General features: G+C 42.9%; 1 protein-coding gene across 4 annotated transcripts in view; it reads right to left on the bottom strand.

The window, feature by feature from the left end:
• Positions 1-10,673: 10,673 nt before the first annotated feature.
• The window catches only part of FLI1 (Fli-1 proto-oncogene, ETS transcription factor), an 89,223-nt gene continuing 72,855 nt past the window's right edge, over positions 10,674-27,041 (bottom strand). For 3 of the 4 annotated variants that reach the window (XM_032201968.1, XM_032201969.1, XM_032201970.1), the window contains 4 exons: positions 16,928-16,993; positions 15,568-15,630; positions 14,233-14,280; positions 10,674-13,155 (listed from right to left, as the gene is read on the bottom strand). In XM_032201968.1, the coding sequence (XP_032057859.1) occupies positions 12,626-13,155; positions 14,233-14,280; positions 15,568-15,630; positions 16,928-16,993 (707 nt within the window). In that variant the 3' untranslated portion in view covers positions 10,674-12,625. The remainder of the gene's footprint in view (positions 13,156-14,232; positions 14,281-15,567; positions 15,631-16,927; positions 16,994-27,041) is intronic. The other variant, XM_032201971.1, reaches the window with a different exon arrangement.

Below are 27,041 nucleotides of genomic sequence, written 5' to 3'. Positions count from 1 at the left end.
CAGATTGCACCTCTTTTCATAATGAATTCAATCTTGAGAAGATTAATAACTTAGTAAAACAAAAAAGAAACACAGATTTGTTTTAACTCTAAAACAGCATTTATCTTCTCATAAGCCTCAAATCAAAGAGGACCAGCACACAGTGATCTCCAGAACACTATTTAACTATGCTATATATTTAATAGAATTTTTAATTTTATTTTTATACCTATGGGACATTTTATGAAGCTGCTAAGTTGGAGTGTCTAACTCACCTAAGTTCTCAGAGGCATGCAAGTCTTAAAAAGCCTGAAAAGATGGAGAGAAACTTTAAATAATGCTAAAGATGCACAGAAGTCAGAATGAGAACATGAAAAGGAGAGACAGAAGGTAAATACGAAAAAAATACAAAGGGACTTAGGAGCCAAAATCTCCAAAAAAAAAGTATGTTTCTGGTTGCCAAAGTCCTCTGTAAAAGCAGACTCTTTGGCTCCAAACTACTTGAGCACTTTCAAATATTTTCAAACAATCCCTTCTTTCTTTGAGGCTGGTACATCTACAGAAATGGAGCACTAAGGGATGGGGCATGCTTGGGAAGGTAGTTGAAACAACAAAGCTTGGCTTGGACCATCCTGTTGCATCTACAACTTAGTTAAAAAAAAAAAAAGCTTCTCTTCTGTGAAAGCCTCTGATTCCTTTCAGGGAAATAACTAAATGTAGAAGAAGTAAAAGGTGAAAAACAAGCAGAAGCAGAGACAACCACAACGAGAGAAGAGGAATCTTGAAGCTTATTCATGCATCATCCTTCAGATACTCTTCTCTCCATTTCCCCCAGGAGGTGACTACTTGTGATATATTGGAAATGTCTGAAGACAACTGTCCAGAAAGAAGGTGAGCCACAGTGGGGAGATGAATACATTGATTACTTCATATCTGGCAGAAAAGCAATTCTCTGGGAAAAGACAGGAAACTCCCAGCAATAGATGTATCCTTCAAAACAAACAAACAAACAAAAAACACAAACAAACAACAACAAACAAACAAACAACAACAACAATAACAACAACATAAAACAAATACCAATGATCTCTTTCTTTGAAGAATGAGTCTTCTTAAAACAAGAACACAGGAAAGATTCACAGGTCCCATCCCATCCCCGTCCCCCACCTTCAGGTTCAGTTCCACATGGTTCATCTCACTGCAGAAAAATGTGCACCTCTGTAGCAAATGAGTCCTGCTCAGTGGTAGCTAAGTTGTGGTGAACATTTTCCTGGTACAATTTTTGACATTTAAGTTTCATATACAAGAAGATGCTTCAATAGCTTTTTGGTGAATTTCCACATCCTCACAGCTTTTGTTTTCCCAACTAATTCTTTTGCTGAGAGTCCAAGTGGCAGACCAAAGAGGGAGTTTTTATGGGAACTCTTCCAGTGATGTAATTCATCTCATCTGTTTTCACCACTGTGGTAAAATAGAAAGGCCTTTTTAAATGCTGTTGGACTGAGTGTTTTTTAAAGAAAGGGAGAATTAAGCAGTCAAATGATAAGACAATTCTGTAAATAAATGGACTGTGAGAGTAGAAATATAAACATCTGGAAACCAAGACTGTTCAGGTCTCAGCCCCCGTGTAGCATCAACCCCTTTGTTGGTTCAGAACAAATCACTGTGTTTCCTATTTGCCATCTGTAACGTGGGACAAAGTACTTTGGCTGTACAAAGAACAATGTTAAGAACAAGTATGTCACTAAAGCACTTTAAAAGCCAATTCTCAACTGTCTCAGTCTTTCCTCTCTTCAAAGCACGGCTGTTACACCCATATTCACTTCTAGGTGGAAAGGCCAGCACAAAGCTCTGTTACCAGCATGGGTCACAACCACTAAATACGGCTGCCTGACGGCTGGCTGCAGGGCATGCTGCGACTGCCAGCAGAAATCTTTGAGGTAATTCACAGACATTGCCCAATATCTCAAGTGTACTGATTTTGCAGTCTTTCAAGCACTGCCAACTGTAAAACTACTTTTACAGCCCCAATCACCACAGCATCTGAGCCCCCCGACCAGTAGTGCCTCGCAGACCGTCTGTTTGGAAGGCCAGTAATTATCCCCCACATGGAGTGGCACGACAAAGCACAAGCAGGGAGTGATTAGTGGCTATCCACAGAAATCTAGGAGGGAACAGGGAAGTGGAATGAAGTCTCAGGAGTGCCAGGCTTGTCTGAACCAAAAGGCTACTTCAGTGCTTCTCAGCCCTTCCATAACTGCTGCTACATTTCCTTTGCAGACTTCCTGCATAGTTGCCTGTGTGTAACTTCCCTGGAAAGCAGTACTGTCAGCACTCAAGGCTTACAAGTCACACCCCTCACCCCTGGGGGAAGAGACACACCAACATGCCCCTAACTGAAGGAGCTAGTCTTTACTGCACAGAAAAAGCAAGTCTATCATAAATCCATTTAAATGGTCCAATCCACTTTGACAGTGAGGTGACAGGGATGAATCCTGTTTTCTTTAATGAAAGACGGTCTGCAATGCTAGTGCTAGGGAAAAAAAAGTAATCATAGACTACTCTAGTGCCTGTCCAAGGGCAGTGCACATCCTCTAAATCTTAAAGGATCTCTAAGCAATGCACTTGGGCACCTCCCTTGGAAAGCTATCTCACAATCCTAAGTCTCTAAGTTCTTCTTGAGACAGCTTTCCTAGCCTTTTCCCCTAGGCCTCTATACGATGCGTGTGAGATGTTATTCTGTGCCTAGAAATATGTAGAGCTACCACAACTTAAACAGAAGACAGTTGATCTCACTGCAAGGATTGTTCAGTCTGAATCGCAGCTGATTGCTGTTAGCAATTGATTAGTCTTAATGCCATCTGATGTTCTGATGTTCACACCTTCTGACGGTTTGGTTGTGCCTTGCTCAACAACTGCCTTGCTGCCTACAGTATCCAAAAGGCGATTGTGTTCTTTCACTTTTTAGCACCACAAAGGTGGAACTGGCTGCTGCATGAACAGGGACAGCACCATGGGGACAGACTCCAGGTTGACAGGACCATGGCTGAGCTATCAAGCTTACTTGGAGAGGAATCATACTGGGACTGAACTGGGAATCTAGGAGTGAAACCCTCTTGCTGTCACCTCAGGAAACGCCTGCCACTGCCTCCTGCCCACAGTAGGAGATAGAGCCCTGCAGCCAGAGCCCAGCAGCAAGCGAACAATGAGTGGAATTTCCTCTTTCTGTCCAGAGAGGGCTGTTTGTCACCAGAGAGATAACGTCCCAGGGCAGGGAAAAAAGGTTATCGGGAGACATACCGCACACAGTGCCACTCAGGACAGACTCCATAGGAAATCTATTTTGGGGGCTGTCACCCGTACTGCCATTAAAAGAAAGTTCAGTTAAGAGGATGAAAATAAATTTAATCTTGCTAAGCAGAAGTGGCTGGAGGGAACCACAGATCCGATACTGGAAAACAAAGACTGGTTTCTTTACCCATGACAGCGTTTCATTTTGCCTCTCCACAGCACTCTTTTCTAAAGCCTTATGGTTCTCTTCTCCCTCCTTGCCTGTCCATCCAGTCTGCAATCTGTCCATACTGTAGCAGAAACAATTAGCCCTTTCCACAACTAGTCCTTTCCACACAGTGGAGTATGATGCAGGGGCTAACAGCTGGGTTGGTATAAAGCAAAGAAAGTCTCTTTCTCTTCAGGAGAGGAAACCAGACCATGTACTTACTGCTGGATTAAGGCCTAAAGGGTTTAGCTGTGAAAGTGCTAGCCAAGCAGCTAAGCTTGGGAATAATGTGTCTACACTAAACTTAATTTATCTTCTCATTTCACAAACAACATGTTTCTTCTACTGTATTTATTTTAAACATTCATTCAAGCTGTGCATAATATTTCAATCATTTTGAAATAGATTTACCCTCCTGCTGGCAAATGAATATGGCATCCCGCTGACTGCTGGAGAAAGGGCCATGAATTAAAATAACTGCTTTTAGTAAACTGACATGTGCTAGTTAGCTGTCTCCACACACCCTTTGGTAGTAATGGGTGAAGAGACCCCCTAAATAATAATAATAAAACAAACCCTGACAAACTGTTTAGATACTCATACTGACTTGCATCGTGGGAATGTGGCACACCAGTGCTAACCAGCTCACAGCAACTGCCTAGATGACTTCTGCATGTATGTGCTTCTTGTAAACTCAACTACTCACCCATAAACGAGTCAGCAGTGTGCAAAGCCCCAACACAAATGAGAGCAGCTGAGGTGTCACAGCCTCCTTCCTCTCCCCAGGCACCAAACTGATGTGGTTAGACACAAGTGAATTCAGCTGGGGAGAGCCTTTATTTCCCTCTCCCTTTTATTTTGCCCCCTTCAATTCACCCCTGCCTTGAACTGTCATGGTGTAGGCCCAATGCTTGTTCCCCACACAAGCAGAGGGAAACCACAGCACAATGGAAGGAATGTGAGCAGAGCCCCTGCTGTAGCAGGGATGTGGGAAACAGAGAAAGATCCTAAACCCTCCAGTGAATCTGTGCCCACAGCTTGCTGCTGCAGCCTGGGGAACCTCTCAGTGACAGCACTGTCACTGGTCCTAAATCAAGTATAACCCTGTGACGATTTCACTGCGACAAGAATGAGGAAGGCTAAAGCCCTCTCTCTGCAGCTGTGAGAATACACAACATGTTTCCCGAGGCCAAGCTGACATTCCTGTGGTGGAAACATCTGCCTGGTAAAGCTCATGACTTGAATAAACTCTCTGCTGCACGAGAAAGACAAATTCTCCCCATTCCAGGGAGCTGGACAGGCAAGGGAAGGCTACAAATGAGACAACCTTTTTCCACTTCCCATCTGCAAACTGCTAGCCAGCTTTAAGCACAGAAAGCATTAAAGCCCTCGCTCTCCCGGGTGGCCACATCCCACGTAAGGTCTGCAGCTCAGAGACGAAGTTACTGCAGAAAAGTTACTGGTAAGAAAACCCGCCCCCGGGCCAGGCTAGGATGCTAAAGCCCACGCAGGGGAGCTGTCAGACCGAGCTGAGCGATCCACGAGGATCTGTCTTCTGTCCTTCGGCCGCTGGATGGCACCCCTTCCCTCCGGATCAGCTCCGCAGCCGACCGGGAGACTGAGCAGGAGGCAGTCCTGAGCTTCACGTTGGCAGCGCAGCTAAGTTAACAGTGTTAACCGTGGCAATCTTGAAAGAGCAAAGCAAGAATTTATTGGAACTGTTCCTTATTTTATTACACAAAGTTTAATGCATTTAGTGACTTATTTTTGGCATGAGCTCTGCTCGCTGGATATATTTAGCCACTTCACAGAAGTGTTGGGAGACTTAATTCACTGCAATGAATTCAGAGGTGATGTGTAAGTGGAGGGCTGGGGGCTGTAAACATCACGTCCGCAGTGGCACCTAAAGCACCCTTAGCAGATCTTACGGTAGGTGAGGCAGGTTAGTAATGGCGAGGCTGGGTCTGGGGAGACTTATATTCCTTTTGTGACTGTTCTGCAACTCCAAGCAAGTTGCATTCCCTGCTTAGAGCCTCAGTTTCCCCAGCTGGAGAGAAAAAAGAGAAGAAGAAGAAGAAGAAAAAAAAAAGGCAGCAAAACAGGCCACCTTGGGAAAGCCTTGAGTTCTAGGTCTGTGTTAGTTTTGCAACAGTGCCCACAAGTGCCTGCTCAGCTGCAGCCACCCTCTGATTTGGGAGTGTTTCTGGTGCACTGCAGAGCCTACAGAAACTTGCACAGAGGACTTGCTGCCACCATAGCAATGTTCATAAACCATTACGTTACTGGATGGTGTCTCCAGAAGTCCGAATTATGAACTTTCGTGCTCCTGTGCTGGGAGCTTTACCAACACAACCAAAAACTCCTCACCAGCACCCAGAGGGGAGGTCACTGCCCAGTGCCCCCTGCTGACCACCACATGCCCCTTGCCCAGAGGGGAGCAGGCACAAGCAGCTGGGGCTGTGGGACAGGCAAGGAGAGGCTCATTGGAATGGGGTAGCTACCAACCACCACACTGGGTAGTTTGGGGCTCATCTCCCCTTCACTTGGAAGATGAGCATCCATTGACTGGTCCCTCAGTGCCCCCTACACTCCGCCAGGGTTTGGGGTGGCTTAAGGCAGGTCCCAGCACCCCAGATTATCCTCACCAGGGTCATGGTGCTGATACCCCAGTGTTTGGGGTACCCCCAGCCTGTGGGTTTTGTGGTGGCCCCAGACTTGAGGCACAAGAGCTTTAAGGTTCAACCCCTCCACGAGGAACAGCTGCCTGAAACAGAAACACCCTCCAGTCTGTTTTAGCTCATGGCTGTGGTATTTTGGCCCCCAGAACCCAAGCAGGGGCTGGGTTATTTCCAGCACCAGCTGCTACCTCTGTGTGGGGGCACCAGGACCCCAGAGCTGGCACTCCAGGGCTGGGCAGCACCGCCCTCCCCGTGGGGCTCAGCACCCAGGGCTGCTGGGTGGGCTCCTTGGCTCTGGCGCACAGGGCTTTGCAGCAGCAGGGAGGGTGGTAAAGTAGGTCCAGCTCCAGGAGACAGAAAGCTAACAAAAAGCCAAAGCAAATAACAAGTTTGCAGCAGTTCCTGGAAAGGAAGAAGAAACCTCTTGTGTTGAAGTAGCTGTGCATCGAACTGCCAGAGTCCCTGTGCTCCTTCTCCTTTAGCAGTTACAACCGAATGTAAGAAACACAGCTCCTTTTTGGCCTGCTCCCTAGCTATGGGGATAAGGAGCAGGTAAGTCCCCTCACCAAGAACACTTGCCCTGCCCAGCAGACCTTTCGGTGTGTTTGCTGTGGCCATTCATACTGGTTGAAGTGGCTGCTCAGCTGCAAGCACACCTGGCCCTCACTGACACACCTGCTCACCCGAGGCCTTGGTGGGGGCAGCTCCTTCCCTGCTGCTGATGAATGTGAGGTGAAGAGCTGATGAGGGATGTTACGGTGGCCTCAGAAAGTTGCCTTTCCTTCTTACCTGAGATTCTTTATAGTAGGTTTAATATTGGGGTCTGTTTGCTAATCTAGGAGCCTGAAGAGTAGAATTTTGTCAAAGATCTCTGAGATGTTCCTTATCTGACAGAAAAGTGTGAATTTTATGTGCATGGATTTCTACTTCTACAGATGAAAATATTAATATGTAGGTTAAATTAGTTCTTTGTGTGACCTTAGTCTCATTTCTTTTCTAATATGTTAGAAAAGCGTGAGCTTTATTTGCAAGTTCTGCTTTTACAGATGAAAATCATAATATATGTTATGCTAGGTATTGTGCAAAAGTATACAAATAAGGTCTTTGAAGTGAATTTATAAACCACAGTCTCAGATGTGCCTCTAGACTACAGCTCTAATTAGCACCAAATGCAGCAACACTCAGTTTGATGTGGGAGAACCTACATTGTTAGGAAGCGGGCTGAAGTCTAACAAACTAATTTCACAGATGTCATTAAAAATACTATATCAGCATAACAAGGCAGCTTGTAAAAATCTGTTATTGTAATAGTATAATAAAGTGAAGCTGGCTCATTTAACCCAGAATCTGCAGACCAATGGCCCTTTGCTTGGGATAGTAGGGGTGGAAAACAGCAGCTGGGTTCATCAGTGCTTTTAATACAAAGCTTCAGGCATAGTCATTTACTGTCACTGTGAACATTAAGAACGTGTATGAAATATTATCAGATAAATCCAGCTTCCTATTAAATATTTGCACCAACAGAAGTTATAGCAGATTTCCCATGTAGTTAATGTCTCATTAAGACTGGAAATCAGAGACGCTTGCTGGGCAGAAGAATGACAAATCCTTCCTTTCCTAATGACAACAATTTTCATACTGTAATATATATATGAATAATACATACATATAAATAATTTATATAAACACTTCCTCTTTACTAAAGGGAACGTCTTAGAATGGGGAAATCCCTCTCCATTGCAAAGATGCCTGTTAGAAACCATGGTTGTTTAGAAATTGACCTTCAGGGTTCAAATATAATTCTTAGGTGTAGGAAATCAGTAAGCAGTTTCAGATAATGCCAGGTGCTTTCAAGGAAAGTCTGCCACGTATGTGTATAGACGATGGCTTCTGTGGGCCTTTATTCTCATTCACAGCTGGCCTATGAGCATTGTAGATAGCATCTCAGATGCTTGACACAGGAAGAATTTGGCGTCTCCTAACTTAAAGCATCTAACAAGTGCTTAAGGAAGGGCCTTCATCCTCTGGACTAAGGAGTGATTGAGTGGGAATAAAAAGGCTTCTCCAAAATATAACTGAAAGCAGGTTCTAAACCTGATATCTGTAATTAAGCAGTAAGAATAACTTTTTGTTCTCCCATTCCAGGTTCCTCTGATATGCAGACACTGAGGCAGGTACATCTCAAATATAAAAATCTGTGGGATAGAACCCAGCCAAAGGAGCTCTGAGACTGTGAGGCCATCACAGCTTCTACTTACTCTATAAGCTGCAACACTTAGAGACGGTGACATATAAAGCTGATTCTAGTTTTGCATATTTAAGCTAGATCCCATTAAATGTTTGAACTTGGGGAGCAGAACAGAAGTACTGGGTGAACACTACACCGCTAGAAAATAATAGCTAAATTACCACTCATTTCAATGGGAGCAGGGCTTCCTGGTGAGGTCTGAGTTCTGAACTTCAATGCAGAGATGATTTTCTGCTATTCCAGTTGCCTCATGGCTCACAATCACATGATTCCAACCATCTGTTTTGTAAACTTTCTGATTTAAGCTTGAAATACTTGAATTCCATCTGCCTTGTCCTCCTGGGAAAAGCAAAAAGTAGCTTTAGTACCATCACATTCCTTGTTTATTTTCTCTCGGTTTGTCCCAGAAACTTGTGTTGGGAGGGGACATCCCCCATTATCATCCCTAGGGCTTCCAGCATTGCAAAGTTAGCCTGCTTCTGGGGATACCGATGGGCTGCTCCACTTTATGCGTTATCTATCACTTGTTCTTCACCTGAGGAATGCAAACTATTAAGATCTTATGAAAATGCTAAAACGTGCCTGGGAAGTGCCCCACCAGTCTGAGGTTGTCTAGCACTCTGGTGTGAGATCTCTCTATGATCTCTTTATCTTTCTCTCTCTCTTTTTTTTTTTTTTTTTTTTTTTTTTTTTAATGAGAATGCAGCCTGAAGTGGGCTGCAAACTCTGTCTAATGCTAAATATTAGCAAATACTAGAAAAGATTAGTATCAGCATGTACCCTGAAAAGAGACTCAAGGGACCTGAGCTGTGGTGGATGCTGTTGATCACCTTCCATCTTAAGCCAAGCTCCTCTGAGATGCTGCCAGATGGACAGCCAGAAACAGATGCTTCTCAAATTGTTGGTTGTTTTCAAAAGAGGTGTTTTGTTGTTGTTTTTATTTTGCTTTGTTTTGTTCTGTTTTGTTTTTCCACCAAGGATGCTCCTGGCCAGATTTTGCTGTCAAAGACATCTTCTTGCTCTGATAACCTTCAGATTCTGCCTCTAGGCATTTTTGAGCAATCTCAGTCTTCAAATTTTCCTATAGCAGACAATAAGGCAGGTGTATTGTGTGAGAAGAAAATAACTTGATACTTCTATTGATGATGCATAGCCAGAATGAATCCAGATCACACTGAAGCGAAAAACAATAGAGACATGCAAAAAAACACTCACTTTTATGGCTAAATTGAGCAACTGTGGCTGAATACACAAAAGGAACAGCTCTGTGGTGGCTGAACACAGTATTTAACATAACTCTTTTTCATAGCCCAGGCTTGCTAATTAAGCCGGTGAAAGCTATTGTACTAGAAACTTAGCAACAAAAGGTTGTGTGTGGAGGAAGGAAATGGTGTACTTGTGCAGTTATGTATTTCTAAGGGTTTATCAAATCTGCAGAAAGATCAAGCTATCTCTCAGGACCACCGTGTGTCTGAAAAAATACAGGAAGTGCCTTTGCCTGACCTTTATACACAATCAGAAGATTCCTTGGCGGTGCTTGTTTTTGCAGACTCTTACTCCACCTCAGGAATGCTTTGGAGCACTGTGTTTCCCTGGGGTTTGGGGATAGGTGAGAAACATGAGCAGACAGACAGGCTGGTAATACACACAGCATTGGACATATACATTCTGCCAACTGCTGGTTGAATACCCTAAAAGAGTGAACAGTTGGAGATGTCTATTAGGTCAGTTGTGGCGCTTGCAGGGAGGCTGCATGTTCCAGCACTCGGCACAGGGCTGTGACCCAGTTGCTGGGGCATGGGGCAAGGGCTTGCTCACAGCTCTGCCACTGTCCTCACGCAGGACACTTGGCCTCCTTGAGCTCCAGCTACTCTATCATGCTCTCATTCTCTCTCTCTCTCTCTCTCCCCACATGGACAAAAGATGGAGCCTAGGTTTCTGATTGAGACCCTTCAATACCTAAATTAGGTCTAATAAACGCTGGCTCCAGAGGCACAAATTTTCTGGAATAAGAATTTGATATTATTTTACAGTGATAAGGATGACGATTGCTACTACTATGGAGATTTGTTGTTTTCCTTTTAGTTGAATTTAATTTAGATGCAAGTTCATGCTCTTTCAGCAGGCATGAGAGGGGAGGGAGAGAGTGGGACAATATGATGTCTTAGAGAAGAAAAACCACCATTTATTTTGTCACATTTTTTTACATCATCTTCTTCATACAACAGTTTCATTGTAACACTTAATACAGTTTTAAAAAACACCAAGATTACTTGCAAAATTATATATATTTTAATATCCAAAAAGTACATTGCATATATATAGTAGCAAAAGCCCCATTTTCATGGGTAATTTCTTCATACTTAAATTTTGTGATTATTGCAGTAATGTTACTTATAAACAACCCAAAAGCACTAAGACCTAAACTGATTAGCTTGATCTTATTTTTCTTTTTTTGTTAAATAATGGCATCAGTGCTTCTGTTTAAAGTTATGAGCAGACTATAATGTTCTGGTTTCAGGCTCTCATCCTGCAATCGGATGCACATGGACCAAATCTTGCACCCACACAGAGTCCCAGAGGTTATGTCTAGATTAGATATTTGTGATCCTGTTAATTGGCTCCCAGTTAATACAAGTTAGCTAATAGGTTGTAGATGTAAGTCTAACCCATGATAGACATCTGTTCTAAAACACGAATGATTGTGGTTTACCCTTCTGTTTATGGCACCAAACCACCATTTGTGGATCATCAAATTAGCACGTGCAAACTTAGAGATGGCTGAGAATTTTCAAATGTTTAGCATTTAAACGAAAACCCATAGCAAAAGTCTTCAAAAGATGTTGTGAGAAGTATTTGATAATTTTCCCTGTGAAGTGGTTAAAATGTTTCCAAAGTTCCAGATTTTGGTGAAAAATAATCACAATATTGAAATAGGTCACTTTAAAATGTCAATGTATGTTTTCAATCAGCTTCAATAGAAACATGTTAGCTAAATTGAGTTAATTTGCAAACAACTATGACGGGCTAATACAAGAAAAAAAATCTACTCTAGACAAACCCAGGAAATCTGGAAGGTTCTGGCTAATTTGGGAGTCAATTATGGATCCAATTGCAGGACCAAGACTATCTCCAACAGATACATTACTCATGTCTTATTTTTTTATTTTTTTAGCAAAAAAGTACAAAGCTACAGCCCAAATGTACAGATTGAAAAGATGTACAAATTACATTAAAAACACAAACAAAAACAACCCACAAACAACTGAGCTGATAGTAAAAAACAAACCTGCATTTGTGACCGAGGTCAACTCGTTTTATTTAATCTCTCTTTTAAAACTGTGAGATATAGGGAAAAATAACTCTGCATAATTTATACAGTAATTTGCCTTCTGATTTGTTGACCCTTTGAATGACGGTCTGACAAACGCACAGCGTTCGCGAATCGGTAGCATTTAGCGATCCCTAAGACTCTGGCAGAGCTCAAGGGCCTGCTGTCATTTATTTTACTTCACTTTTGCTTTCAAAGAATGTCTGTGCTTGATATTAGGTTACTTTTTGTTCTGGTTTCTGATGTTTCTGGAGTTAATACACAGTCTACTGAAGTTGTACAGCCTAGAAAAGTTCCTTCAATGCCCTTTACTTCTTAAAATATACATGTACATATATATATATGAATATATATATTTTCTAAATTTCCAGTTGGGTGAAAATCCTCATCTGCCTTAAAGCTAAGATTCCAGTTGTGGTCCCCTGCAGCCCAAGGTCCTCGTGACTTTATGGTCAAATTGCCTACCTTCTTCAAAGTGAGAAAAAAAAAATGTAGTCATCTTTTCCTAAGACCCACAGTTGGGTCTATGTCTTGTCAACCTCCTTTGAATTCTTAAAAATTTCTCTCACCGAAAAGCTAATAATCATTCCAGGTAAGGTGAACAATCTTCATAGTCAATTCCTACAGAGGACATAAGCATTAAAAAATAAAAATAAAAAAGAAAATGCAGAGTACTGGCCCAAAGAAGCATCCATCTCTCAGTTCAAGACACAAGAGGCAAAGTTACAAAAGTAAAAGGGTTGATCCAGGAATAACCAATATCCAGTTTTAATTCTTGCCCAAGAAACGCCACAATTATCCATTAAGGGTCCCCCCAAAAAACATAAAAATACCAGAAGTAAAGAAAAAGTCCAATGAGACTGATTAAGGCCACTCGAAGATAAAAGCATCTAGTAATAGCTGCCCAAATGTGGTGATACATGGGCGTTGGGATGGCGAGGGACATTGGGGTTTGGATAAATGCTTCCAGTAGGGGAGGTCCAATAAGGTGAGGCAGCTCCAAAGAAACTGGATGATGTGACAGGCATAGAAGAAGGGTGTGGGGGTACAAAGTTCACCTTCTGCTGATGGGCATGGTAAGAAGGCATGTAGGAGATATCTGATGGATACTTGTACATTGACGATTCAGTGGGGTGAGGCTGGAGAGCCTGGGCAATGCCATGAAAGTCAAATTTGTAGGCATACCTTTTGCCATGCACTTTGGTCATAATGTTCTTATCATAGTAGTATCGGAGGGCTCGGCTCAGCTTGTCATAATTCATATTGGGCTTGCTTTTGCGTTCTCCCCAGCGCCGTGCCACTTCATCAGGGTCCGTCATCTTGAATTCCCCATTGGTCCCTTCCCATGTGATACAGCTGGCGTTGGAACTGTCCGACAGCAACTCGAGGAGGAACTGCCACAGTTGGATCTGCCCGCTCCCTGCAAAAAGCAAGCCAAATGAAAGGAAATGACATTGTGCTTCCTGCTTAAAAGCAAAGACAAAGGCAGGAAACAGAAGGACTATCTCGATCTTTACTGGGAACTGCTCCTTCAAGCCTTAGAAAATCTTATGCAGGAATGGATAAACTATTCCCAGCAAACAAGTTAGTCAACCCTTTGTTCTGTTTATGAGTTTGAGGTCAGATTAGATTTCATAATGGTCGCCTTTGGCCTTAAAATCTTTGAGCTATTCATAAACAGGCCTTTTCCCGAGCATAGCGTTCTGCAAAATTTTTCTCTGAATGGTTGACAGTGTATTTCAAGTCTGAATTGCTTACTCTTTACCATGAATATTAGTTTGGATACTTACAGTTTATTTGCCAGTTGGTAATCTGAGATACATAAGATTATTTCTTCCCCAGATGAGATGACTTCTAGTTTTATTTGGTGTAGTTATACTAACAGTGAAGGTAAAGAACCTTATGAGGGTGTTTCTTTCACTATTGCCTTCAGACTACATCGGTAAGCAATAGTGTCAATGCAAAGTGCCTATAGTTGGCCCTCTCTTATGATTAAACCCATTTTTTTGAATTTCCATTACTACTCCTAGCAGTATAGGAGTTTGTTTAGTTCAAGCAAGATTTAGGCAACATCTTAGTCCCCAAAGGCAGGAATTGTTTCCTTCATATGACCTGCTGGGGTCAGTCACTATGTTGTGACTTTCAGAGATGTTTTGTGCCTTCCTTGCTCTTAATCCGCAGCAGACACTGGAGAACAAACCTGTGCTGCAAATCTGAGAGAGTGTGAATTAAGTCCCCTAAAAGGCTCTTCTTTGGGAATACTAGTGTGGGGTAAGCACATTCAGGATGGTGATTTTATCCTGATAAAGGTGATATTGCACCAGTTTCCTTACATTACTGTGGTGATTTTTGCAAAAGCAGTTTTGAGGCCACAACTACTAAGACCCATGGCCCTCACAGCCTACCCCAAAAGCAGACAGCTACTCATTCAGTACAGACTGGAACAATAGATCACATGTAAGTGACAATGGTGGTCTGGAATTTAAGAGGAATTTACCTGGATTGGCAAGACGGCTACTGGTAGGCCCCAGGATTTGATACGGATCTAAAAAAAAAAAAAAACAAAAACACAAAAGCTATTTAAAAACATGTCTCATCAAAAAGAAACAACAATTCATTATTATTTATTCTAGAAATGAGATCAAATGTTCACTTTCTTGCTTCACTTGTACTGCCTTTTCTCCTAGGCTATGGAACAGACCTGATGTGTCTATTTTTTTTAGCAATAAACCACTAATTATTTATGGAATCCAAAATGGCACTGTTGTTCTGACAGTGGTTTCAGACTTGCCTGCTTTCAAAGATCGTAATCTCTTTGGACATAGCCTACACTTACGTGTCAATTAGAAAATTTAGCTGCATGGAAAAAAACAAGTGTGGGAGAGCAAAGAAGTAACAAATCAGAAGCAAATATATTTCTTATAAAAATAGCTGGTCAACAGATGAAATTTTCAAATTCACTTGTTAACTGTCCAGCTTGCTTCTCTCTGTGGTCAATGAAAAGTTCACCCAACTCTCCCTTGCTGAAGCAAACAGAACATTAGACAAATGAGAGTAACAGGAGTTTTATCACTGGCTCCAATGAGGCTGAGTGTTTCTTGAAAACTCCACGATGCATTTATTAGGAATGAATTCCTTCCCTTTTTGTGGGGCCTCCTCAGCTCTAATGTCTACACTTCTCCTTTGCTTCCCTCTGTTTTTGGTGATTTGGATCTACAGCATTTGCTCGTGGATTGAATTGATGCCAAACGAACCAACCCCCTAAAAAAAAGAAAGATAGAAAGCAGCTGTGCAAAGCAAAGAAGGTGGTGTTTAGCTTTTCAAAGGCCCCTCGGGAAACTAGAAGGAAACACCACTGCTCACTGTCCAGCAGGGTTTGCTTTTCTTATTTGGTTTTCTTTGACGCTGGGGAACCCCCATGATTCTGTTTGGAGATGCTTCCATTGAACATCACTGCAACAGAGCTGAGGGGTTAGTGAGCAGGCACTGCACTGCTGCAGCACTAACAGTTCCGTGCCTTTAACTGCTTCAGGACCCATTGCACTGCATATCATGATGCTTCAAAGGAGATGCAACTGATGCTAGGCACTGCATGTGACTCAGCTGAAACAAGGATGTTTCTTTTGAATGGGGAAGGACAATGCAGTAAAATAGAAACAGTTTGGAACAATTGCTGTCACTGCAGGGTCACAATTGACTCATAATTCTAAGACTTCCCTGTAAGGCTCTGCATGTTTGTTCTGTGTCCATGGCTGTTGCTGGTTGACACATTTATTCTCCCAATCTAGTACAGTTACTTAGCAAACGCAGTGGTGACACAATCAACAGTTACCTGGTTGGGGCCGTTGCTGTTCTGTTGTCTTATTCACATTTTGTGTCCCTGCAACAGGAGGGCCTGTAAAAATAGGAAAGATCTTATATGTACTAGAACAGACAGGGAGGAATGGTCAGACAAGGTATATTGAACAGGAATTATAGTGACTGGGAAGTTTTCTAATCCTAAGAGCTGGTATTTTTGAGGTTGCACTAGAAAAATAAAAGGTTTCACTGGAAACTTAAAATTTAACTGTAAAATGAAAGTATGTAGACTAGGCAAGGAAAAATATTATGTAGATACCTCATTCATTTGCTGTCTTTTATTATAAATTAACTCCCATTCTAGTTTAGATACTTGTTTTGAACAGAAATTGGAATTCTTTAATGTATAAATTCTGACCTACTTCTATGTTGGAACTTCTTTCAACATTTCTTTGGAAATGGGAATACTTTTTTAAACCAACCTTTTTAGGCAAACAAGTTTTGTTTTTATTAAATCAAACATTTAGTTGAAAATATCATGGCCATTTCTATAAATCACTTCAACATTAACATCTGTTTCTCTTCTTCATATCATTTCTTGTAACAGAAGACTGTAACTCAAAGACTAGTCTTCACATTTAGAGCACATGTAGTTCACAAAGCTGCAAAGCAAAGGAAGCGTAATCTGACAGTCAGGTTCTGCCACATTTATTTGCACCTCATAGGTTCTTGTTGAGGGTCAAGTGAGTCCATCTTGCACTACTGTACAGAGATATGCCATAGCAGTGGGAGCAGGGGACAGTATGGCTTGATATCAGCTAGTTAGGTTAACTAGAATACAGTCTTTAGGGACAAGGAACTGATATTTCCATTGAGAAGTCAGCCCATGACCCAGAGTGTATTGTGAATTCAGGGACACAATAAAAACAGTAAGAAACAAGAACAGTTGTGTGAGTAGCAGTTCATGTAGTAGGGGCCCTAGCCGCCTGCTTGGCTTTGTACAGAATCTTACTTTCTGAAAAGTAGAAGGAAAGTCTGAGAATCTGCCCAAGCTGTCTATATCTGTCTCTAAAAATACTACACCAAAATACAAAGAATGTGGTTACCAAGAGTTTCTGTTTATAGGGAGGACCTGATGCTGGCTCCTTAATGAAATCTGGGGTGTAGCACAGGTTTGTTCTACTGTAACAGCTGCAGTTGTCTTTAATACACGATTCAATGATAAAAGTATTTGTGTCAATTTTCTTTTCATAACATAATTCTAGCTCTTGTTTTAGTATCCCTAAGTCCTCCACAATTCTGATGCTCATAACACAAGCCAACCATGCCCATCTTTCCCACAGTCTCATTTTGATCTTCCATTGCAATTTGTGATTCCCATTGGGACGACTTACTTTTGGTGAGGCCAGAATTCATATTACTGCCCCATCCTGTTCTCCTGACTGCATCATAGGAGGGATCTAATGACAAAAGACAACAGGCACAGAGGGGTTGAAATCAACTCTTCCCAGAAAAAAACTTGCAAGAATCTAGCTTTGTATCTTGGTCCCAACTGCCTTGGTATTATGCATATACTATTGGTTTTCCTCTCCCGCATCTCCTGTGCTCCTGCTCCCTCACAGCCAGGCAACAGGCTGCCAATGTGACAGGACAATGATCAGATGTGACACCTTCTGATCATGAAGAAGTCATTGCACTCAGTGGAGTTCAGAGTGCAGCTCATCCCATCCAGAAGGAGACCTTCTTTCTCATAGCCCAAGATGACAGAAACGGGCAGGAAAAGAGGACGAAATTTTGTGTTATTCCACACAACTGACATGAAACACACAATAAAAAAAAAAAAAAAAAAAAGCTATTTTAAGATGGAAAGATAGGAAAAATGGCATCCTCTCAGGTGGAATTCAAAATACCCCTCTGGCCATGCTGGTGGGCAGGAGTGGGCACTGCCCTGTGCCCCATCATGCCATACAGTGTGGCAGAGCTGTGCAGCTCCCTGCGGAAACATCCCAGGCACTTGCACATTCCTCCTGGTGCTGGGAAAGCCGCTGCAGCTTTGAAATTACAGCCTTCTAGTTATTGGCATGAAAAGGAAAACAGAGAGGGGACGGGAGAGGGGAAGGGAGGGGAAGAGAGGGAGAGAAAGAGGAGGAGGGAAGAGAGGAAAACGGGGAAAAAGAACTCATTTAATGTGCCTGGTGTTCTTTTCATTTTATTTATTTGCTTTTTTTTTTTTTTTTTTTTTTTTTATAAATAGAAACCGCAAACCCCAGTGCAAACAGATCAGACTGAAAAACAAACTGCTACGGTTTCAGGCTGGTACAAAGAGCACTGCAGGACATCTCTGGAGGAGGGAGGCGCAGCCCCAGCCGTGCTGTCCCCGCTCTGTGGCCGGGCATGGAGCAGCAGGGCTGGAAACTGGCTGGCAGATGGGTGCTGCCAGGGAACTTTATCCACAGCTCAGTCCTTGGCAGCTGTCATTGCTGTAAATAAGCCGCTGTTTGCATGGGTGGCATTTTCCTTGCTGGAAAACCATCGTGCAAATCCTACCACGGCTGAGCGCGCCTGGAGCTCGGGCTGCTGCTTTGTCAGTGACTGAGATCAGGAGAGCAGAGATGAGGTCTGGAGTAACCACTGGCTTTTCCCATGTCCTCTTTGCAGCCAGACTCTGACTTTCATTTCTCCCCTGGGATATCCTTTATAAGTATTACCAGTAGAGCTATTAGAGAAATGTTTTGGGAAATATTTTGAAGACAACATAGCAGTTCTGAGTTGAGAGAGAAAGGAAAAACCTCATAAATTTCCACAGATTGTGATACTAATGTACATTTTGGTTACCTCAAAAATAGTTTTGCTATTATGTGATTTTAACGGAAGCATCACTTACATGGTGATCCTGTTAAAAAGAAAGAGCAATTTTCCAACAAAAACGATATTTTCAAATTGGGAAAAAATCCTTCCCAAAAAGTAGCAGGACTCCTTTTTAAAATTTTCATTTTTCTCAGATTTGTGTCAGAAATTTGACTGAGGCGAATCAGCTGCCACAGATGGGTTGGTTGATTCACATGCATCAGCATGCTTTGGGTAAGCAAATAGGCCATCATCTGGATAGATTATCATCCCCCTCCTCCTCCAGATGGAGAAACTTGTCACTGAGGAGGAGTCTGCTTTGCTCACAGTGTCACGGAAAGAATGTGGCATGCATCTCCTGCAGTTTTTTTAACATTACGTGACACTACCACAATCAGATGTGCTGACCAGGTGTGTGTACTATGGCTGTTTGGGCTTTAAAGGATCAAGGCTCGGTTCTCCAGAGAAGTATGGCTAAGCCCAGGTTTAATCCAGGTTTAGCATGCCTCAGACGAGTCCCTTTGCCTCGGTTTCCACGTACAGAATGTATTGTGATGTGTGGGCATTTATAGGGACAGTCACACTCAGGATGTTAGGATGAAGCTGTTTTGACTGTGACTTCGCACCAGTGAGAAGGGTTAAACATAAGAGCAATACAGGCATTGCTATTGAAACAACGTGTTCACTCAGCTGGCACAAGTTTCCAACTCTTTCTTTCTTTCTCTCAAAAAAAAAAAAAAAATCAAATCCACTAAGCTATTTTTGTTTTGTTTTCACAAAAATCCATGCAACGTGAAAGAACCACATCAGCCCTCCCAGCTTCCAGGCCCAGACTCTAAAGCTGAACGTGTTTAAAACAAAATGGAATAGGCAGAGCCAGGGAACCTATCCAGAGACTCGAGTTTCTGCAAAAACAATATCGTTCCCAGGACCTGACGCCCAGTGGCTTGAAGAGATCCTACAGAACTCCAGCCAGACGGTTAGTTACAGGGAGAGTCTTATCTGTCATTAAAACCACTTGGATTTTACACCAAAACTTGCCGAGCTATGGAAATTCAATTAAAAGATTTGGAATGAGGTTATTTTCTGGTGTAAATCAGCAAATACCTACAGTGAAGTAAGGGGTCAATTTATACCAGCAAAGGATCAGGTCCCTCAGTCTGTTTTAGACTCAAAAGACCCGGTGGAACAACAGTCCTGTGACAAATGTGTATTCAATACAAAATGGAATTAAAGAGCACAGAATAAATCATAGATGCTTTCAAGAAATGTCATTCTGCAGCTGTCTGGTTTATGTCCAGAAATTCCCCAGAATGAATGCATACTCTATTATGAGTAAGGTAAAGGATATTAATAATGCTTTTCACTTTCACAGCACCTTTCAACTAAGGATCTCACAGCTTTGCAAACATTCATACTCACAACGTGCCTGGGAAGAAGGTTAAATATCGTTTTATTTATTTACATGCATAAACGCTCTTTCCTCAGCCTTAGCTGCCTTTTACCAGATGAAGTGCCTATCCGAGAAATCTGACTGTCGAACACACCATGTGGCATTGGTCTCTGGACCTTTCCTAACCATTCCTTATACTTTTTCACCCTAGATTTTTCCTCAGCTCCTACCTTGCCAGCCTCTGTACCATTTGGAAGTCCTCGTGCTCTTCTGTGCAACACACTTTTTGAAGTTTATTGATTCCTCTGGAATTAGATGTAAATGACAAATAGCACAGTGGTGGAACAGTCTGCTAGGCTACACAGAAGGCTGGGAAAAGGCTTAGGACATGTCAAAATCAGTGAGATCAAGCCTGACCATCAGGCAGGCTGTCATGTAAACATCAAGAGATGAGCTAAAGTATCCAGATCTCTGCAGCTTCTTCTTGTCAGACTGCCTGGCACAACAAAGGAGGGACTTGATGTAGGGAAGAAGATGAGGAGTATGTCCCGGGCATCTCCTGGATGAGTTTCGGCGACAGGGAGGAGGAGAATGGCTGCACTTTGTACTGTACGGCACTGCAGGAGAGAAGATAAGGCAGGCTCCACCGAATCACTAGCCCACCTTCACAGACCCCCCCCCCCCCAATCTCTCTGCTTGAATGCTACTTTGTTCCTGTTCCCCATACCTCTGGATCACATTTAGTCTAAAATAGACTAATAGGCTTAAATATTACTGTGGGCTAGGGACAGACGGACAGATACCCACAAGCTCATTTCCCTAGGAAACCAGGCTTAAAATCCCCAAGCAGACTTCCACACCACAAGAAGACCATCCCAGATGCCTAGCAGTTGTTTAAGCTTGAATGCAGTCCAATGAACAAGCCATTAGGGAACCTGTGTTTAAGATATGATGTATTAGGGAGCAAACCCTCTCTGATAAGCTTTAAAAAGTTTTTTTTACAAATTAAAAGAAATGGTGCTTTATAAATCTGAAAGCTTGGGACAGAAGGGAGAAGTGGAGGGGGGGGTGCTCAACTGAACAATAGGCTCACAGTCCCAGTACTTCCTGAGCTGCTCAGTGAGTGCTGACAGCCCCTTCATCCTGCTTTCTCCGTAGGAGCTTTTTCAGTCAAGCCAGATTCAGGCACTATTTTGTGCTACTAGTCTGTCCAGGAGAATGACAGGCACTGGGCCCATCATTATCCATCTTTTTGATTATTTATTTTTTTTTCTTCCAGGATGGATACAGTGGGTCTGGGTCATTTATGGACCAACCACTTTATAGGCACTATAGTATAATCTTCTCTGAAACACCATCTCTAGCTGGCATAGGATCCCAGTTTTCAAGTACGGTTGGGAAGAAGCAGCACGGCTTATTTATTGTGTTCATGGCATTACTGGCAGCAGCAGCAGTGGTTTCCCAGACAGGCACTGTCTGCTTTGTGAACTGCTGGGGCTCACCGTCAAGGTGTGGGGTGACTGGTCTGAAGATTAGCTTCCGCAGTCAGACCCGTGGGCAGTATCATGCCTGGGTTAGCACAACAGCCACAGGACTGCATGTCCAGATTCAATAGTGTCCTCAAATGCAACGCAAATGTAACACGGCAGTGTCTAAATACTGAGGTCTGCCTGAGCAAATCCTGTCCCCGTTGCATCTCTCATGTGAGGGGCCCCAGGAGGTATTGGAGAGGCACCACTGGAACTCACACTGTGGCAGAGCTGAGCAGGGTCTCAAAGCCTTCCAGGAAGCTTTCATCCCCTGAGGTGGGATTTATTCCTGGAACCAACTTTTGTAGAAGGTGTTGGGGGAAACACACATGCAGCAAACTCATGGGAGCATCTGTATTCCCCAGCATGGTAGGAGCTAAGCAGTAAAAAGAACTCCCCAGTCTCTACCTAATGGAGCTGACACCTCCAAGGAGATTAGGCAGCCAAAAGATGGAAGGTGGCTTGTCCTATGTCAAGGGGACAGAGCCAGGAAGAAAATAAAGGTAACCAAGTCTCCCAGGTGCCAGCAAATTGTCTGACTGCTTACCATCACTGCCTCCATTTCCCTTTGAAACACACTGGCAGCCCCTGCCCCAGTCTGTCCTGCTGGCTGGGCTGAGTAATAACAACAGCAATATCTGCAGCCATTGAGCAATTCTGAACCAGGGAATCTTGAGGTGCTTTACAAAGAAAGGTAGGGTGACTCCAGCTCACATGACACAAAAAGACCCCCCAGAATGAAATACAGAATGAACTGCTCCTGAATACCTTCTTAGTTCGTTAGGGAGCACAGGCATTGCATTAGCAGGCAGGACTTGGCCTTACAAACTTCAGTGTAGCAAATCAGGGGAAGGAGGCTGCAAATTTGAAGTGGGTTATGGAATCCATGGGATTCTCCATACAGAATACATTCTGGTTTTTGCAATGAGTCCTCCCACTTCAGTAGGAAGAAAGATCCTGGCTTAGTGGCTGGAATTTAAATTAGAGTCTCTAAATGGAGAAAGCAGAACCAGGTGTCCTCAGGGATCCAGACTTGTGATTAATCTAAGTGGTCACTTGGGGTCTATTTTGTGGCAACTGGTTTAGAGAGGGAGAGAGAGAAAGGAGGGCATGGGACCATACTGCTTTTCCTCCCGAAGTGAGGTAGTATGTGGTGTCTAGGACTGGCACTATTCTGGTATCCTGGAAAAATCCCAACGTAGGCGCATGGGAACAAAAAACACTACTGCTGCAAACCAAACATGTAAGCAAGACCTGCCAAACTGCTGAGCGTCCAGCCCTCACACTCCTGTCATTTAACCTGCTGGAGATCGCATTGAAGAGGTGGAGTTGTGTTTAAAGCCAGTTGGAGAGAAGAAACCTAGACTGTGGGTTTCTGGAGGGGCAAAGAAGCCAAAAACACCTCCAGCTCCTCCTAGAAACATTAGATGGATTGTTTTAAATCATGGCAGCAAACAGAAAGGTTGTAGAGTCAGCAAGGGCCTTCCCAGGCCCACTCTGGCTCAAAGTGTAAGTGCTAAATGCTCAATACACACAGTGCAAAACTTTACAACATCAGCAGCACCCTAGATGCATTTTTTTCTTAGCACAAAGCAGTAAGACTGTGGGTGCTGTCATCTGTTTGCAGGAGGTTGTACACTGTGGCAGAGATGGTAGAACAGAAGGGGAAAGCAGAACGGAGTGCAAGGAATCCTCTGGCCTACACAAACCATATGTACAAATTAGTACTTGGCATCCCTTAACAATTAGCCCTATGGCATCCAGGTATGAGCCGCATGGAGTTCTGTGTACAGAGACCTCAAAATCTCACCCACAGTATCCATTCTCTTGCAATGAATTACTTTTCAATTTACTATTTCTGCTAATTAAAATAATTAGTATGTATGCCATATGTCAGGCTCTGTGTCATTTACAGCCAACGTTACTATGGCTGTTCTCATGATTATGTAAGACTTTCCAGTGCCTTCCAGCACAAAACTCATTCGTTTCTGCTTCAAGACCACAATGTCCTTCTCCTGCTACAGAATTACCAGTGTGTGGATCATATGTGGAATTAGGTAATTCTAAGTCTATCCAGTAAGAGGAAGCAACTAGCTGAGTACAAAATAATTTCAAAATAACTTCTATGGTACGGCCCCATTCTCAGACTATCTGGTTATTTCACAATTAAAACAAAACAAAACAAAACAAAACAAAACTAAACTAAAAAACACAACACATTTATTATCAAATAACTCTGCATTGCTATTAACCTGTTTTACAGATGAGGAACTGACATGGTGATCACAGAACCAGGCTTGGAACAATATTGGGTTTTGACTCAAAGTCAACTCCAACCAAGGGAGAAGGGACTATGTGAGACCTGGATTTACACAAGGAATCTGAGGCAGAGCATGCATGTGAAGAGGAGGTTTAACTTGGCCAGTCACTGTTCAGTTATGCATTGGTATCTGTAAGGAAACACACACCAAAGCATTCAAACTTTTCCATTTTAACTCCTGTCCTAGATCCAGTTTTGGATCTGAGCACCGTGTTGAAGCCCACTTTGTCCCAATGTCAGCCAGGATCTGGAGCCTAAAAGAGTGCACGCACAAAACTAGGGTGCAGGATTTCCAAAGGGTGATCCGAAGGAGCTGCTACACACAGTGGCTCTACAGCCTGCAGCTCTGCTACCCCACTTGCAGGAGGGTTCTGGCCTTCCAAACTTGGAGTCACTCCCAGTTTGCTTTGAGCTATAGGCGACAGCCCCCAGTTGTGTGAGCGGGGCTAGAAAAACATCCCCAAGCCATGCAGCGGTGGAACTTCCTGATTCAAGTCTGAGTTACCCTGTGCAATGCTTACAAAGACACATTATAAAGAAAAGGAGGAAGTAGTGAGAATTTTTCAGTTGTTGTTGATTTTTTTAATAACAGCAGCAGAAATCCCAGTGCGCAGCCTGTGATGAAGACTGTGTCCTAAGAATCCCTCCCTGAGGCAGCTTTGTAAAGCACTCACTTTCCAGTCAACACACACAGTCACACACATGTTGCTGAGCCATGCGGGGCTGCAGACATGAACAGCCACATGCAGACAGGCGTACTACAGAGCAAAAGTGCAGACACACAATTGCATGTTGTTATAGGCATGCTTCTGAGCACCCTTCACACATCTAAATGCACGTTCATCTAAAGCACACATACCAATGTGCACAAATATGCTCACAGCGCTGCGCAGGCACAGAAGCAAATGGGGCAGGAGGGAAGTGAAGGGTTAATGCGTTTGCTGCATACATATATTGAAAATGCACAGAGACAAATGGAGAAGTAAAGAAAAAGAAACGCATATTTGCAGAGAAAAAAGCTAGACGCAGCAATACACACATAAGAGAAAAGGGAAGGGAAGACACACATGCGCACACTTTGCAGCAAACATTTTTACAGCATTTGCCCATTTAACTCATTATCAGGAAACACATTTACTCTTGTCTTAGGAAACAGCAAAAGTACTTCCAAGAGCTTTTCACAGGAGGGATTGCACCCCAGCAAACATGTAACCCCCCCCCCACATGTGCAAAAACATTGCTTGCCGTGCACCCCAGGCAAAAAAATAATAGCTCTTTTGCTGGGAGAAAAGGAAGGATAATGGTTACTTAGAAAGTGCTCCAGACAAGCTGTCAGGTTGAATTCAGAGAACTGGAGTCTACTCTGGGACAGCGCTGGCTCAGGGTGATCCCTTGTGAGTTGGGTTTCCTGCCTGCTACAGCTTAAAGACAACGATTCTTTGTTTCCAGTTTTTCTGGTGAAAAAACACACGCCTGCCTCCGAAGAGGGTCAGGGAGAAAGCAGACAAAACACTAACTCTGGAATTTCAAAGGAAAACAATTAAAAAAAAAAGAAAGAAAAAAGAAAAATCCAAGAGTGCTAGCTACTGTCTCTCCTGAAATCATAAATCCCTGCTTTGGCCACACAGTCACAACAGAAGAAGCACCAAAAAGCCTCCCCTTTTTCTGCTACCAAGCTAAAAACGGATAAGGGATATTTCATCACCAGGCACACAAATATCATCAGCAAACCCTTTAGTGCGTGCAGTTAAGAGGGCACAAAGCTGCAACTGCTCTTTCTCTGACACAAATAAGACCGGAGGGCTTATAACCTTTGCTGCGAACAAGGGGCCTTGCTGACATACCCAAAAGAAGAGTTTACTGAAACTGCTTAGTAGTTTTCACATGATGACCTTTTAGACCTGAAAAAATGGGCTTTTCAAGAGAAGAATTTTATGCAGGAGTTTGAGACTACTTCCCTGTGGGAACCTTGCTGGTGCAATTGTGCCACCTGGGGTCTGTTTGCCCCTCTCCCTCCTGTCCCTAAAACTTTTGAACTTATCACCTGAAATTGTCATCAAATTTGACAAGCAGTCGTGCTGAAGAGTTTTAAAGAGTTCCTATCAATTTAAAAGAAAGAGAAGATTACAGCCCAGACTGGGAGATAAGCTGCAGCTTGGGCTCATTTTGTTAGGTACCAAGAAATCTGCATGAGAAAGGTGTCATTAATGCTCTGACATCAGGAAACTCTTCCCTGGGAACTCATAATGAACATTGGTACAAACCTGTGGGAAACCATGCTGTGTGAGTTTCAGAGCTCACTGGTTTATCTTTTTTAATTTGCCAACAACTGAATAAAACATACAAGCAAATACAACTTATATCCAAACAAAAATACTTATTGTTCACGAGCGCTTTTATAATGCAAACATAAACACGTAACAGCAACGGACAAAATCCTTAAGACTTGTATCTTACATTCATGTATTCACAAACGAATCTCGTATATCTTTGAAATTCCAGGTAGTGCATCAGCTTTTTCTATATCCTTCTGCAGAGGCAGATATTTACTAGAATTTAGGTTGGATTTAGGAGACTTCAGGCAGTCCTCATTTACCACTGTTGTAAGCTAATTATATTGCCTTAGGCTGATCCTGATGTATGCAGGGATAAAGACCTGTGCTGAACCCAGCATTATAAACAAGATGGTATGTAACCTGCAGCCTGGAAGCAAACAGCCACACATAATCGCTCCCCTAAATTCTCACATGTGGTGTGCTGGTGTTGCCCTTATCAGCCGAGCCTTCCTTCATTCTGCTTTGCTGCTTCACTGCACAAATACCTGCTGCAACGCGTCCCAGTGTATGCTGCTAAGCACCACATCTACAACACCACACATGTCGGGTTAGACACATGTAATTTTATATATCAACACCTAACAGTTCTACCTCTTTAGAAATTGTCAGCATTCTCCTGCTAAGAGATCAGCACCTGGGTTCAAACCCTGCACAGCATTTACGCTTGTATATTAACCATGTGAGTTATGCAGACCCTAGCACACATGAAAGTAAGCATGGACTTTAAAAATGGGTTGGACTGAGGCCTGAGCTCTCACAAGCATACATGGCACAGCCCTCTGGCCTTCTAAATGTCATTGTATGTGAATATACTTTCCATTTCCCTATGGAAACCTACTTAAATGACACCACTCTGAAGGAAAGCAATTTAAAATCTCCAGGGACTTAGGTAGATAATGCAGCCTCAGATTCTTCTCCCATGTCTCCAGTACCTACAGTAGGTCGGTCATTACTCCAAACAGTCACGGAAAATGAAACAGACCATCTCTCTAGTGGAGTGCTGGGAGAGGGACACAAATCTTTCCATTCAGCAATGAGAGCAACCTCGTTTCATTTTCCAGAAAATTGTTCTCTCGCCAAAAA

Source organism: Aythya fuligula, chromosome 22, assembly GCF_009819795.1.
Source record: "Aythya fuligula isolate bAytFul2 chromosome 22, bAytFul2.pri, whole genome shotgun sequence".
Classification (NCBI taxonomy): Eukaryota; Metazoa; Chordata; class Aves; order Anseriformes; family Anatidae; genus Aythya; species Aythya fuligula.
This window is presented reverse-complemented; position numbering and strand designations above follow the sequence as displayed.